The sequence below is a fragment of the Mauremys reevesii genome, linkage group 1, assembly GCF_016161935.1.
Source record: "Mauremys reevesii isolate NIE-2019 linkage group 1, ASM1616193v1, whole genome shotgun sequence".
In the NCBI taxonomy this organism is placed as follows: Eukaryota; Metazoa; Chordata; order Testudines; family Geoemydidae; genus Mauremys; species Mauremys reevesii.
The window spans coordinates 22,172,918-22,186,324 of NC_052623.1; the positions used below are offsets into that span (position 1 = coordinate 22,172,918).

A 13,407-nucleotide genomic window follows, 5' to 3' on the forward strand; every position below is an offset into this window, starting at 1 on the left:
CACCGTGGTGTCTCAGAAAAAAAGCTATCCTTAGGAATTAGCAGTCTCTGCAGGCAAAGTCCTTTGGATCGCATTGGATTCTAACCACATGCTTAACTGCCTTGCTGAATAGGGATTTAACACGTTTCAGTGTTTTGCTGCGTTAGGGTTTTATACCAGTGTGACTGACCACAGAATACAGCCCCTGGTTTGTATATTTTTTCTGTTCCCTTTGTTTCTATTTTATGGAACTATAAACAATATTTAAACAAACAAAAAAAGAATTTGACATATCTTCTTGGTTGTGGCTATGTGCTGTTACATATAGTGATACTCTTTCACACTACATTTTAATCTCACACTCATTCGATGAGTAAATCTGTCCTTCAGAATCCAGGCATCAATCCACTAGAGAGGTCCAGGTTATAAATGGGTCTTTATAAATGACCTTAGCTGTGATTGTAGCTCTGAGGCAAAGCACAATACCCTTAATGTTACATGTGGTTCTATGAAGAATGAAGCCTTGAAGTGATGTTGCTGAAGTTTCTCCTGTATAACCTCTGCCAGAGAAAATTTACACTACAAGGATTTATGAATATGGTAGAAGCAAGGTTGTGCGTTTATATATGATCTTACAGGTGGTCATATGTAACCAAAGCAGGGATGTGTGCGTTTGCATGTACAAGCAAAAATCTTCCAAACTCATCCTTGCAATCTTAAAACCACTCTGTAATCTCAGAGGAAGAATTCAGAATTCAGTTGTGAATCATGCTGCAAAACTGCTGAAAGCTCTCCTCTCCTCTCCTCTCCCTTCCCACTTACACATGTTTCAGTATAAGGAATCAAGGATGTCAATGCTGGGGGAAAAAAACCAGAGTAAATCACCCAGTCTGTCCTCTTGCCAGTGCAAGACTGTTCCCTACACAACATATGCAAGACCTTTGGCTAATCTAGTGTTAAATGTCACAGATGAACGGACTTCCACATCTTTCTTTGGAAGAATATTCTTCAACTGAGTCGATTTCACTTGTAAGAGGATTTTCTTGCTATTCAGTCTAAATGTCAGTTTTTTAAATTATGTTCCATCACTCCTGGTTATACCCCCATGAACCACCTTAAATAATTTCTCCCCAGCCTTGGAGTTTACACTCTTGAAATACTACAGTTAACATGTTCCTACTCTCCACACACTTCAGTAATCCCTTAGCTAAACTTAGGGCTGGCCCATAACATTTTGGCACCTGAGGCAGGGAGTTCAAATGACACCGCCAAAACCCCCTCGCTTGGGCTAAAACTTTGAAAGGTCTCAATTCTGCCTTCTTCCTGCTCTACTCCTCTCATGGTACTGCTCTGCTACCTACCCCAATAAAGGAGAAATAACAACTTAAAATGCCTTGTTCAAAAATTTTAAGTAGCTCTTACATTGGCTGTTCAGATGTTTGAAAGTTAACTTTTCTTGTCTGCATAGTAAACACTGGCATTTTTATTTGTTTGAATAATCTGTGCCTTCTTGGTTGCAAAGATTCGAACTGCTTCCTGAAGGTCCACAGTCTGGGCCAGCTCAGGCTCTATTGAGATGGATGAAAAGTCGACCAGCCTCTCCTGTGTCATTGTGGAGCGTAGATGTGTTTTTATTAACTTCAGCTTGGAGAAGCTGCGTTCTCCACTGGCAACTGTTACAAGAACTGTTAAAAGTATGCAAAGAGCAACAAAAGCATTTGGAAAGAGGGTGGTCTTCTTATTTGTGCACATATATTCCAGAACAGCCTTTGGAGTTGATCCTGCTGAAATGCATCTTGCAAGTTCATCATCACCTAAATCACTCGCATCAATATCATGCTGGGGGTGCTAGAGAGGTACATAAGAGGCTCCTCCTCCTCGCGCATGTCATCACGTCTCAACACTGTCTCTAGTGCCCTGCATTGCTGGTGTAGGTCTTCTTCAGGTATAGTGAGGAATTTTGGAATATCATACAACATAGCAAATATACTTCTGTGTTCCTTGAAAAATTTTTCAACTGACTGTATTGCACAATCTACCACCTGATTAAAGAATTCAACTTTGAACTGTTGTTTGGGGTCTCTTATGGGATTATCCCGTGCCTCGTAATGATAATGTCTTCTTCTTTGGTGACTCTTTTATTCCTGAATGGGTGGGAAAATAACTTCAGTGTGAAGTTCCTCTGCCAACTTCTGTGCACTCTTCAGAACGTTTTGAAATCCCTCATCTGACTGGTAAGACTGTAGGTCTGACTTTGCTTTGTCCAGTTGTTCCATTGCTCCAGATATATCAAGGTCAACACCTTGGAGTCTCTTACTTACAACGTTTATTTCAAACAGTATGTCATGCCACAACAATAAGTCACACAGAAATGTGAAGTTGTATGTGTTTCTGGTAATTCCATTTCCCTCTGCCACCGTTCTCCCACGAACAGTTCCTGTCATAGCATTATCCTCCATAATGTCAACTATGGCATCATCTATCATCCCAATTTGGTGTTTGATAGGCTTTATCGCCTCCACTCGACTTTCCCACCATGTGGCACTCAGTGGTTTCAGTGTCAGGATTAAACAAAGATTGTGACTGGCTTGCCAACTACAAAACCAGCTTCTCCTCCCTTGGTTTTCACATCTCAGCTGCTAGAAGAGGGCCTCATCCTCCCTGATTGAACTAACCTCGTTATCTCTAGCCTGCTTCTTGCTTGCTTATATATACCTGCCCCTGGAAATTTCCACTACATGCATCCGACGAAGTGAGTATTCACCCACGAAAGCTCATGCTCCAAAACGTCTGTTAGTCTATAAGGTGCCACAGGACTCTTTGCTGCATTTCTTGGGTGGTGATTCTTCTCAGATGCTCCTGGAGTACAGCATCAAATTCAGCCATCAGCTCCGCAATTTTAAGGAAGTTTCCATTGTTTGGCACATACAGCTGATCTGAAGTGCCACACAGTGCTAGGTTTTGGGTAGCAAGCATTCTCACAATGGCAATGAGCCTTTTCAGAACATTTTGCCAGTAAAGAGACTCTGATGCAATCTTCTCTTGATGCTAATCATCTATGGTGGCCTTTAACCTTAGTCTCATCTCAAGCTCTTTCCATCTATGGAATGCTCTCTGATGATTTGCTGCCTTCTCATAGCATGCCAGATTTTTCCTGGCCTTTATTTCTGTAGAGCCCAATGTGGCTGGAACATTAGACTGGGAAGAGCTTCCAACCAAAACAGTATGCAGCATTCTGGGTTTCTGAGTACATAAGCCATGGCCTCTCCACTTTGTCACCATCAGGGATTTCACGCCAGTAATATGTTGGATGGAAACTTCTATTTTCATTGTCTTTGGGGAACACGAAGTTTTTCACTTGCTGTGGCCCATGCAGTACAAGGAAGTCCCTCAGGCTATTGCTCAAGTGGGTCCACAGTCCAGGATCATCTAGACTTAAGGAATTAAACTCAGCAGCAGCTGTTTCTTGAGCCTCCACCACACTCTTCTCTGATCTACACTTTTCTTCAGGAATGTGCATGGCTACATCCATCTGAGATGGAGATATGGATGCTGCAGTAGCTGCCAGGTCACCTGCACTCTGACTAACTGGAAGATCAGGCATCTCCTCACCACTCACATCCTCACTAGGGCCGGAAGGCTCACCGTGAACATTTGTGTCTATGTATCTCAGGAGAGCTCCTTCCTGCTTAGATAGAAAAGCTTCCTTTGCTTTCTTTCTTTTTCTGAATGCTGCCCCAGAGGGGTGTTTTCTTCTTTCACTCATGACTGCTGTTCTGTGCCAGCTATAGTGGCTCTCAACACAACTGAAGGGGACAAATAAGCAGGCTGGTAGCAGAGTGAGTGAGGGAAGATATCAGCGTCTTAAGGGCCTAACTGGCTCCTACTACTTCAGCTGACTGCCTGTTCTCCTCAAGTGGGTACAGGGATGCAGCAGGAAACAGGAAGCTCCCTGAGAAGCTGGTGTTAATCAGTCCAGGCTTCTGGGGGTGCTAGAGAGGTACATAAGAGGCTCCTGCACCTCTCTCTCCCTGAAGCTCCTGCTGCTTTCTGTTATTCCCTCTCACCTTTTCTCCTGCCTGCCCTCCTTCCTCCAGCACAGCACTCCACCATCTCTGTGCATCTAGAGCAGAGAGAATACATATGCACCAGCAGCAGACACAATTTTCTACGTTCTGGGTCCTAGTGGTGCCCCTGCCACAGTCTGGCACCTGAGGCAGCCGCCTCAGTTCACCTCATGGTAAGGTCAGCCCTGGCTAAACTATTCTTATTTATTCAACTTATCATATTTATTCCCACATCAATCCTTCCAGTTCTCTTAAGAGTTTTTTTGTTTTGTTGCTCTGCTACAAATTCATTTAAGTTGCTTGACAATACAGACGCCCCCTAGGTTACGCAAACCCAATAAATGCAAATCCGCACTTACAGAAAAAGTTCTGTAAGCTAGAAATAGTTTGGTTTATTTTTGTGTGTGTGTAATGGTCAGGTATATGTTTCCAACTTATGCAAAATTCGAATTACGCAAAGTGTTCCGGAACGGAATGCTTGCGTAAGTCGGGGAGTGTCTGTACCGCAGTGCCCAGAACTATACTCTGTATTTGTGGCTCAGTTCCTCAACAGCTGTATAGGGTAAAGAAACCACTACAGATGTGGTCTGCAGCTGTCTTCTTTATACTTCTTATTTGTGAACACAGAATACAGAACAAAGGCCAAGCAGATTATTGCTCCAGAGTTCCAGACTAACGTGCATATGGTATTTCGAGGATGCCATTTAGAGACTGGGTTATTCTTAAAAAAAGGGAGAAAAAGGTTGTGTATCATTTTTCTTGAGTCTCTATTTCAGATATCTACTGCTGGTTTCCAAGAAGCTTCCTGTTTAAGCTGGGGAATGAGAAGTCTAAGCCTGGAGATGTCGCATAAAAAATACTTTCTCTGGTAGGTGTTTGCACCTTTCAAACACTTGCAGGCATTTATGTCCCTTTTTGCATGATCTTTTACAAGTGACTACAGTTCTTCATATTAAGGCTTATTCTCTAGTTCACAGCCTACAACAGGGGTGGCCACCCTTTGGCTTCAGAGCCACATGCGGCTCTTCAGAAGTTAATATGCGGCTCCTTGTATAGACACCAACTCCAGGGCTGGAACTACAGGCGCCAACTTTCCAATGTGCCAGGGGGTGCTCACTGCTTAACCCCTAGCTCTGCTACAGGCCCTGCCCCCACGCTACCCCTTCCTGCCCCCTCCCCTGCAAAGCCTGCAGTGCCCTTGCTCCTCCTCTCACCCCCCAGAACCTCCTGCATGCCACAAAACAACTGATCAGGAAGTACGGGGAGGGAGGGGCAGGCACTAATTGGCGGGGCTGCCGGTGGGCGGGTGGCCCTGGGAGAAGTGGGGGTGGAAGAGCTGACGGGGGGCTGCTGATGTATTACTGTGGCTCTTTGGCAATGTACATTGGTAAATTCTGGCTCCTTCTCAGGCTCAAGTTGACCACTCCTGGCCTACCACATACTTCGGCTACATCTACACTACAGCTGCGATTGACCCTCTGAGATCAAGCCAGTGGCGGTCGATTTAGTGGGACTAGTGAAGACCCATCAAATCGACTGCAGATCGCACTCCAGTCAACCCCTGTACTCTACCCCTGATGAGAAAAGTAAGGTAAATCAATGGAAGAGTTTCTCCGGTTGATCCCCTGCAGTGTAGATCCTGTGGTAACTCAACCTAAGGTTCATCGACTCCAGCTGTAGCATAGGTCGACTTACCCCGTAGTGTAGACATGGCCTTCATTCAAACACTAGAGGGAGAACAGACCCGAAGTAGAACTGCCATCTCTAAGGGTTCTGTTGTCTTTTCACCGTTATATGATCGTGAGATTACTAAGTATCAGAGGGGTAGCCATGTTGGTCTGAATCTGTAAAAGCAGCAGAGTCCTGTGGCACCTTATAGACTAACAGACGTATCGGAGCATGAGCTTTCGTGGGTGAATACCCACTTCGTCAGATGCATGTGACGAAGTGGGTATTCACCCACGAAAGCTCATGCTCCAATACGTCTGTTAGTCTATAAGGTGCCACAGGACGCTTTGTTGACATTACTAAGTATTCTTTAGTCAAACACCAAACGCTACAAAGTTTGGAGGCTACACAGTTTCATCAAGAATTAACAACACAACAGGCAGCTATATGCAACATGTAAATTAAATTCATAGCAATATAATGAACAATAGCCGGCATAGTAGCTTTAATGGGGCTATTACTATAAATTCACCAATAGAAGCAGAATTATTTATGTGGCTGAGTGATAGCAGTTATGCTTCCAGTCATGCCCAGTTTGCAGTGCATGTTTGCAGACCCAACTGCTAATATATATATATATATTTTTTAAAGTCACTGCTACAGTTACCGATTGAGCAATCGTGTCCGGTCCAGTTGGGATCGCAGCTGCAGAGCCCGGTGTCAGGCAGAAAGGTCCCGTGTCCAGAGCACTGGTCCATACAGGTAGCTCTTGGTGTCTCGCAATTCGTTCCTCCCCAGCCAACGGAACAGTGACATTCTCCCCGTACGCATACTCCTCGTCCAGAACAGGTGGGATCCATGCAGTCCACTACATTAGGGGTGGGGGGGAGGGGGGAAGCAGAGACAGAAAGTTCCGGAATGACCCATTTTGATATTTATAGTTTACAATGCAGTAGCATCTTGTGGCTATGCAGTTAAATGAGACAAAGACAGTTCCCACCCCAGGAAGCACTCAATAGCTGCTTTGCACTTCAGAAATTTCTGCATGAGAAATAGGATGGGATTCTGGAAAGAACAAAAGTAAAATGAAAACAAAGGAATGTTACATGGAAACAAAGGAATGTTACATGGTGAAATCCATTCTTACGCTCATACTAATAAATTGTATGTCTAGTACCAACTGGAGGCAATCAATTACATTTATAATTATAAAATAATAATAAATACTTTGGAACAATATAGCATCTTACTTTATTGTATTATAATCATATGGATAATAATAAATATTATTAATACATTCAAGGATCTCAAAGCACTGTATGGACATGAATTAAGCCTTACAACACCATAGGCACTAGCCCCATTTTATAATAGGGAGACTGAGAATAAGCAACTTGCTCAGACCATTACAGAGCTGGGAATATGAACCCGCACATCCAGCCTCCCTGTCTACACAACAGATACTCTCTCCACTCACCTCCATGAAAGGTGAGATCAAGTGGACTATCAGCTTAACCCCCAGATGGAAATCATTTCTGTTTCACTTATGTATTATAATACGTGGTTACAACACACCTGTCTGACACAGTGGTTACAATCTTTATTCCAAATATTTATCTATTTCTATAAAACGGACAATGCTCCTCCTCCACCATTTCTAATGCAAGTCATGAATAGCTAGATGCTCAAAAGCTGCAGTGATCAGCATGAGCTAGTAGACAGAAAGGTTAATCTTTGTGTTTGGGAGCCACTAGTAATAAGATAGAACATTTATACTGATGCTACCAGAACAGTATGGTGCCATGTTAACACTAAAAGGACTTTATAAATGTTGTTTTCTGGTATAGGGTAATGTTCAGAAACTATATTAAAACCCATTCCACTGAAAGGGATTTCCAATTTAACTATTTCTCTCAAGATATCAGTGTAGCCCAGTGGCAGTGACAGTGAGTGGCATGAACAGCATCTTAGTTGAGACATTATTAACATCATTTCTGTTTAATGGGAATGCATTTGAATGGTGCCATTAAGGTGATGATACTCAATCAGATATTACATTGTTGTGGAATTCTGAGCTTTGGGCTTCTAAGAGAAATTTCCAAATAAAGAGTAAGACCCGGTTTCAGTAAAACACATAAACATGTGCTTAACTCGAAGCCTGTGCTTAAGACCTGTGAACTTCAGTGGGATTTGAGATCATGCTTCAAGTTAAGTCACATGCTTGCTTATTTTGCTGACCCAGGGTATAAAAGAGGAAAGAGAGATGAACTGTTATTGAATTCCTTTTACTTCTGTATTTTTATTTAATCAAATATTTAATTTTTAGTCTTTTTTGAATGTTAAGTTTTAATAAGGTCAGTCTCTTAATAGAGTTGACAGACAATCCATTTGGGCGTCCTACTTAAGAAGATCCTATTGCACAAGAATTCTATGCCACTAACGTGCCTCTTCATGTAAGTGGTGCAAAGAGGCCTTCTATTGACTGACTGCCCCTGGGTGAATTTCATCCACCAACTGAAACATACAAAACCACAAGAAATGGAGGAACTGATCATCTGTTTATATAAAAGCACATAGGGCAGGTGAGAGGAAGAAAAGTCCCTTCAAACTATTCCCATCTCTTGAAACTGCCAGTGGCAGTGCCCTGCGGATCAATGACAAGTGTCAGGCTAAGTTGTGAGGGCAGATTTGCCCAACTGCTGGCTCTAATACAGCAGAACACAATGCGGTCACAGCATATACTGACAGGTTTGAGGTTGTGTTTTTCCTTTAGGGTTAATGAGAATTCCAGTGACCTGCTTAAGTTCCAGACACCTTGAAAGGAAACACACCAGCCCATTAAGCGACTCTGATAATTCCCTAGATTCACAAAGCCTTCTGACTCTGACAAGCAATGGCTCAGCAATTACTATACGGAGGCATGCGAGGGTATTTTCTGTTTCATAGGTTTCTGGCCCTCTGCTTATAGCTGGAACAACCTTTGAGAATCACAAGATGCTGGAAAGGATGAGCCTATAAATCTCTTCCACTATTAGTGAGCGGGGAGCTAGGGTTCCAATTTTAGCTTGAGACCCTTGGAGCCCTGGCCCTGTTCTTGCTCAGCAGTAATAAGTACAAAAGAGACTATGAAACAGACTAACCGAATCCTAGGTTCTCAGCAGATGGTTTGAACACAGAGAACAAAGATCACAGGCTAACTGACAAGAGGCTACCTCCAAGCAATTAATCATTCCCTGTGAAGGTCGACTGGGAAAAAAAGGTAAGTTTTAAATGGGGCTCCATCACAGAAGGCCAGCACTCTGCTTCCTCAGCTCTAACACAGAAGATTATAGAGGGGGAATGTGTGTGTGTGTGTGTGTCAGAAGCCCCCATTTATCATAATCCCAAGGCCATTTTTCATGTTGAAACGAGCCCTTTCAAAAGATGTCACAAACAATGGAAACTTTAATCTTGCCCTTAGTAGCCATCTCTCTTTTAAGCGTTCTCCACTGTGGCAAGGACCCTGGGACAGGATTAGGGACTTGTGCTCTCTTCTTCTATCGCTTTGGTGGTTTTTAAGGATAATGGGACTTTTTTTTTTTCCAGGGAGCTCTGCTTGATAAACGTAGCCACTTAGCTCAGGAAGAGAGGGAGGGTGGGGAAGGAGGGTACAAAGTCTAACAGAGAAAACACAACAAACCCCAGAAATAGTTGAATTTTGCATCTATATTTGTTTTACAGGTTGGAAAACAGTCAGAACGGTCTAATTCCTGGTGAGAAAGTGTCCCATTTCTAGCGTAAACCTTTTGCATAACCTTTGCCAGGGAGATAAATCAAGCAGCAAGTAATGCTATTGCAGAAACTACACGTTCCCCGATATGCTTCATTGGTCACACAAGTTATTAGACTTATTTAGTACCCAAAAAGTAACTTCTCATTTTTCATTGCTTAAATTTGTTCGTCCCCTGCTTTAAGTCCTATTGGCTTGGCCTATGCCTTATAAAATATGGGGCAATAAAACTTTAGAAGAGTGAAAAGAACAACCTATGTAAGATTGTTAACTGATGTTTTATGCACATTGGCGAACTTCTACAGCGGGGGAAATAGGAAGAAGAAACACTAGAAAGAAATCCCATTATAAACAAGGACACCAAATAAACAGAAATAATAGACGGAATCAATACCAGAAGTCCCTTAATGAAAGAGAAATCAAAAAGTAAATGCAATTTAAAAAAATGTATATCGTTAGATTTTAAAAAGTATCCTGCAGATTTGCTACATGGCATATTGCTAGGTCGATTCTCCCCCAGACCCCTTTGTGGCATAATACAAATTATATTTTGCATATCAAAAACAAATGTATAATAGAAAAATACTAAAACCTCATAAGAAAAACTGTGTTCTCTTTGTTCCTCATTCTTTTTCATGTTTCCACCTAATGGGACTGTGATAGTGTCCCCTGCCACAGTGATAATATAAAACAACTGAACTGGGTTTATTCTACAGCTTCAAATGCGGCTGGGGAAAGGAGGTTCATATTAGGAAAAAAACAGATCTTGCTCCGTGTTCCATACATTAAACCTCGCTGACATCAGTAGGGTTACTCATGCATCTAACTGAGGGCAGAATCTGACTCTGATTCGTAAATAGTTTCCATTTTGCCACTTTTGTTTAGATACCAGTGATGATTTAATAATGAAGAGATACAGTGACCTGCTTAGTGAATCTTTTCAGTAATAATAACTTTGAGTTTTCTCTGCTTCCCAGATCTATGACACTGCTAGCATTTTTTTAGCTAAGGTAAATTTTCTCAAGAGATGGCATAGTAGCATGGAATTTACACCATTACTGTATCCAACCAACTGTGACTGAGACACAAGCCATCTAATGCCAGATGCTCAACCCAGAATTCATTTTATGCTCCTAAGAAGTGCCGTTTGGGTACCAGAATCCAACTCAGGTTATTCTCATTGCCATTGTATAAAAAGTAACCAGCTGAGGGGATTCTTTATCTCATACTCACTGTAGCAATTGCAGGTAAATTATGGAGTGGCATTCACTCTTGTCCAAAGGTCATGTCTGAAGCCTATGCACCATTTAAGGGGTTGGATTGGCATTTGTGGAGAGATGAATTAAACCCAAAATGAACTGTCTTTGGGGTTTTCTGCATTACATTTTCAGAAGTGCTGCACACTTACAACTTCAAATGAAGTCACAGCGGGAGCTATGCCACCTCTGAAAATCAGGCCCTTCTGGAGATCTCTCTATAACTGGCTGATTGAGGGATAATTTGTAAATATGGAAACAACTGTCCATTTTTTTGTTTTGTTTGTTTGTGTTTGTAAAGAACTGTTGCATTAAGAGTTGGTTATGAATAGGGGAAGATGAACATTTATCTTGTTCGTATTCCATGATGCAGACAGGATGATTATCTGCACAAAATAATTAAAGTGCTTATTGGCACCATACTTGGGAGACACAAAAATAACTAAATGGAAAAATGTTTCAGGGCTAATGGGAAGTGAAAGAAATGTATGGCAGATCCATTGAAATGATATCTGGTTCTGAAGTTGAGCTTAAATTCATGTCCTGAACACATCTATGCTTTTAAACTTGAAAGGAAACAGGGCCTCTCACATACTCCACCGTTTTATATACGTAAGCAACCACTTGGCATAGCATGCCAGAAAAATACCCTCTTAACGTAATTATACGTTTAGATGTGTAAATGGAAATTATGCTTTAATAAGAACATTTGAACATGTGATCAGATGTTCTGGCCCCTCAACCCGATCCATCTATCTGAAACGTTTGATGGCTTTTCACCCAATTACTGCACAAATATGACAGATAACCACAAGCTATTACAACATATCATTTTCGCGTTCCATTCATCTGTTGTATTTCTAAGGTGCCTATTACTGTGGTGACTAAGTGCCAGAACTATTCAGTACCATCTCTACATATGTAATTCTAGATCAGCAATCAGAGCAAAAAAGGCTAATTGAATGTAACTTGCAAATACCTTCTTCGCAGCTCTCCCCCTTGTACCCTGGATTGCAGATACAGGTCCCCATGATGCACGTGCCATGGTTATTGCAGGATATGTCAATGCACTGGTTTGTTGGAACGTCACATTCTGCCCCTTTCCAGCCACTGTGGCATAGACATCGCCCTTTCATGTACTGACCATTTCCACTGCACAGTACTGGACAAGAGGCTGAGGGAAATGGAAAAGAAACAGCATTAAAACAAACTTATATCATATGTGGGTGAGGAAAGACCCTATTCTCTTCTTCATATATACTCTGCCACTGGGGTAACTCAATTCTGCCTTTAACACCAAGGGCAACACTTTTATATGGATCACACTCAGCTCTACATTTCCCATCTGTCTGTCTGCCTGGAATCTCTTTGCTCTTGGTTACCTCAGACCTTTCTACAAGTGAATGCTTAAAACATGAAATCATGCTTCTGGGTGAAAATGCCTCTTTATTCTGGGTCTCTGATGTGTCCTACAGCAATCTGGAATCAGACCTTTCATTCAATCCCGAGATCAGAAGTATTGGCGTCCTCCAGGACCTTTAATCTTTTTTCTCCTTCCATATCTTCACTGTCTTTAGATCTGCTTTGCACTGTCTCTAGATCATCCGAATACTTCATCATTTCCTTGACCCTGCCTCTGCTGCAAACCTTAGCTATTTATTAAGCACTCCCCCATTGGTGCTGTATAATTCCTGGTTTTATGGTCTTCAAGTTCTTTGCTGAGATGCAACTGGAATTCTGCAGCTGATTAGTCTCCCACTTCAGTTCACGATAGCACCTTGCCCGGTCCTCAGCCACTCTTTATGGCCATCAGCTTCACTAGCTCTTCATCTCCAAATACAAAACTGTCCTCTTGTTTTTCAAAATGCTTCTCTCTGAATATATGTCCTGCTACTTCCCTGCTCACGAACTCCACAGCTCCAGTCATGGACTCCCCTATGCCCCTCAACATGACTCTCCTTTACTGCCATGTCTAATTGGAAATGAGATGCTTCCTCTCTTCAAATATCATCTCAAAACCTAGAGAGACAAGGTGGGTGAGGTAATATCTTTTATTTGCCCAACTTCTGTTGGTGAGAGAGACCAGCTTTCGGGCTACACAGAGCTCTTCTTCAGGTCTGGGAAAGGTACTAAGAGTGTCACAGCGAAATACTGTACAAGATCGCACAGTTAGTTTAGCATACCACTGCCCATCTCAAAACCTATTCACTTGAGCCAGGCTCCCTTTGCCACATTACTGCATCATTCCATTTTCTCTTCACTGAAATTCAGCTGCAAGGGCACGTGTATATCCCGGTTTTCTTTTGCCCACATCATGCTAGATGAGAGCAGCTGGATAAGCATTAGCTTACATGTCTGTCACTCACTAAAGCATTTTCTGAACATTTTAGTGACAAACACTATAGAGAAATTGTGTACAATACTGCAGTCTGTATTGTAACCCACCTGCGCTAGACTTGGGCTGTATACAATGCCCCGTTTTACATTATTCCTGCATTTCAGTGCACACAGGAAGAGATATTCATTGTAGCTAAAAAAATCATCTCTCTATCTGTTACTATCCTCTCAGGATAGCATCACAATGCTTCTCCAGTGTTGCTTTCATGCCTCTCATTACAGGCAAGCCAGTCTGAGTGTGTGAAAGCACCATGACAGCAGTGGCCCAATA

At 42.2% G+C, this 13,407-nt stretch overlaps 1 protein-coding gene across 26 annotated transcripts in view; it reads right to left on the reverse strand.

The window, feature by feature from the left end:
* TENM4 (teneurin transmembrane protein 4) overlaps window positions 1-13,407 on the reverse strand; it is a 766,066-nt gene that overhangs the window by 168,272 nt on the left and 584,387 nt on the right. For all 26 annotated transcript variants that reach the window (XM_039490391.1, XM_039490320.1, XM_039490356.1 and 23 more), the window contains 2 exons: window positions 11,719-11,913; window positions 6,382-6,582 (listed from right to left, as the gene is read on the reverse strand). In XM_039490391.1, coding sequence (XP_039346325.1) covers window positions 6,382-6,582; window positions 11,719-11,913 — 396 coding nt within the window. The remainder of the gene's footprint in view (window positions 1-6,381; window positions 6,583-11,718; window positions 11,914-13,407) is intronic.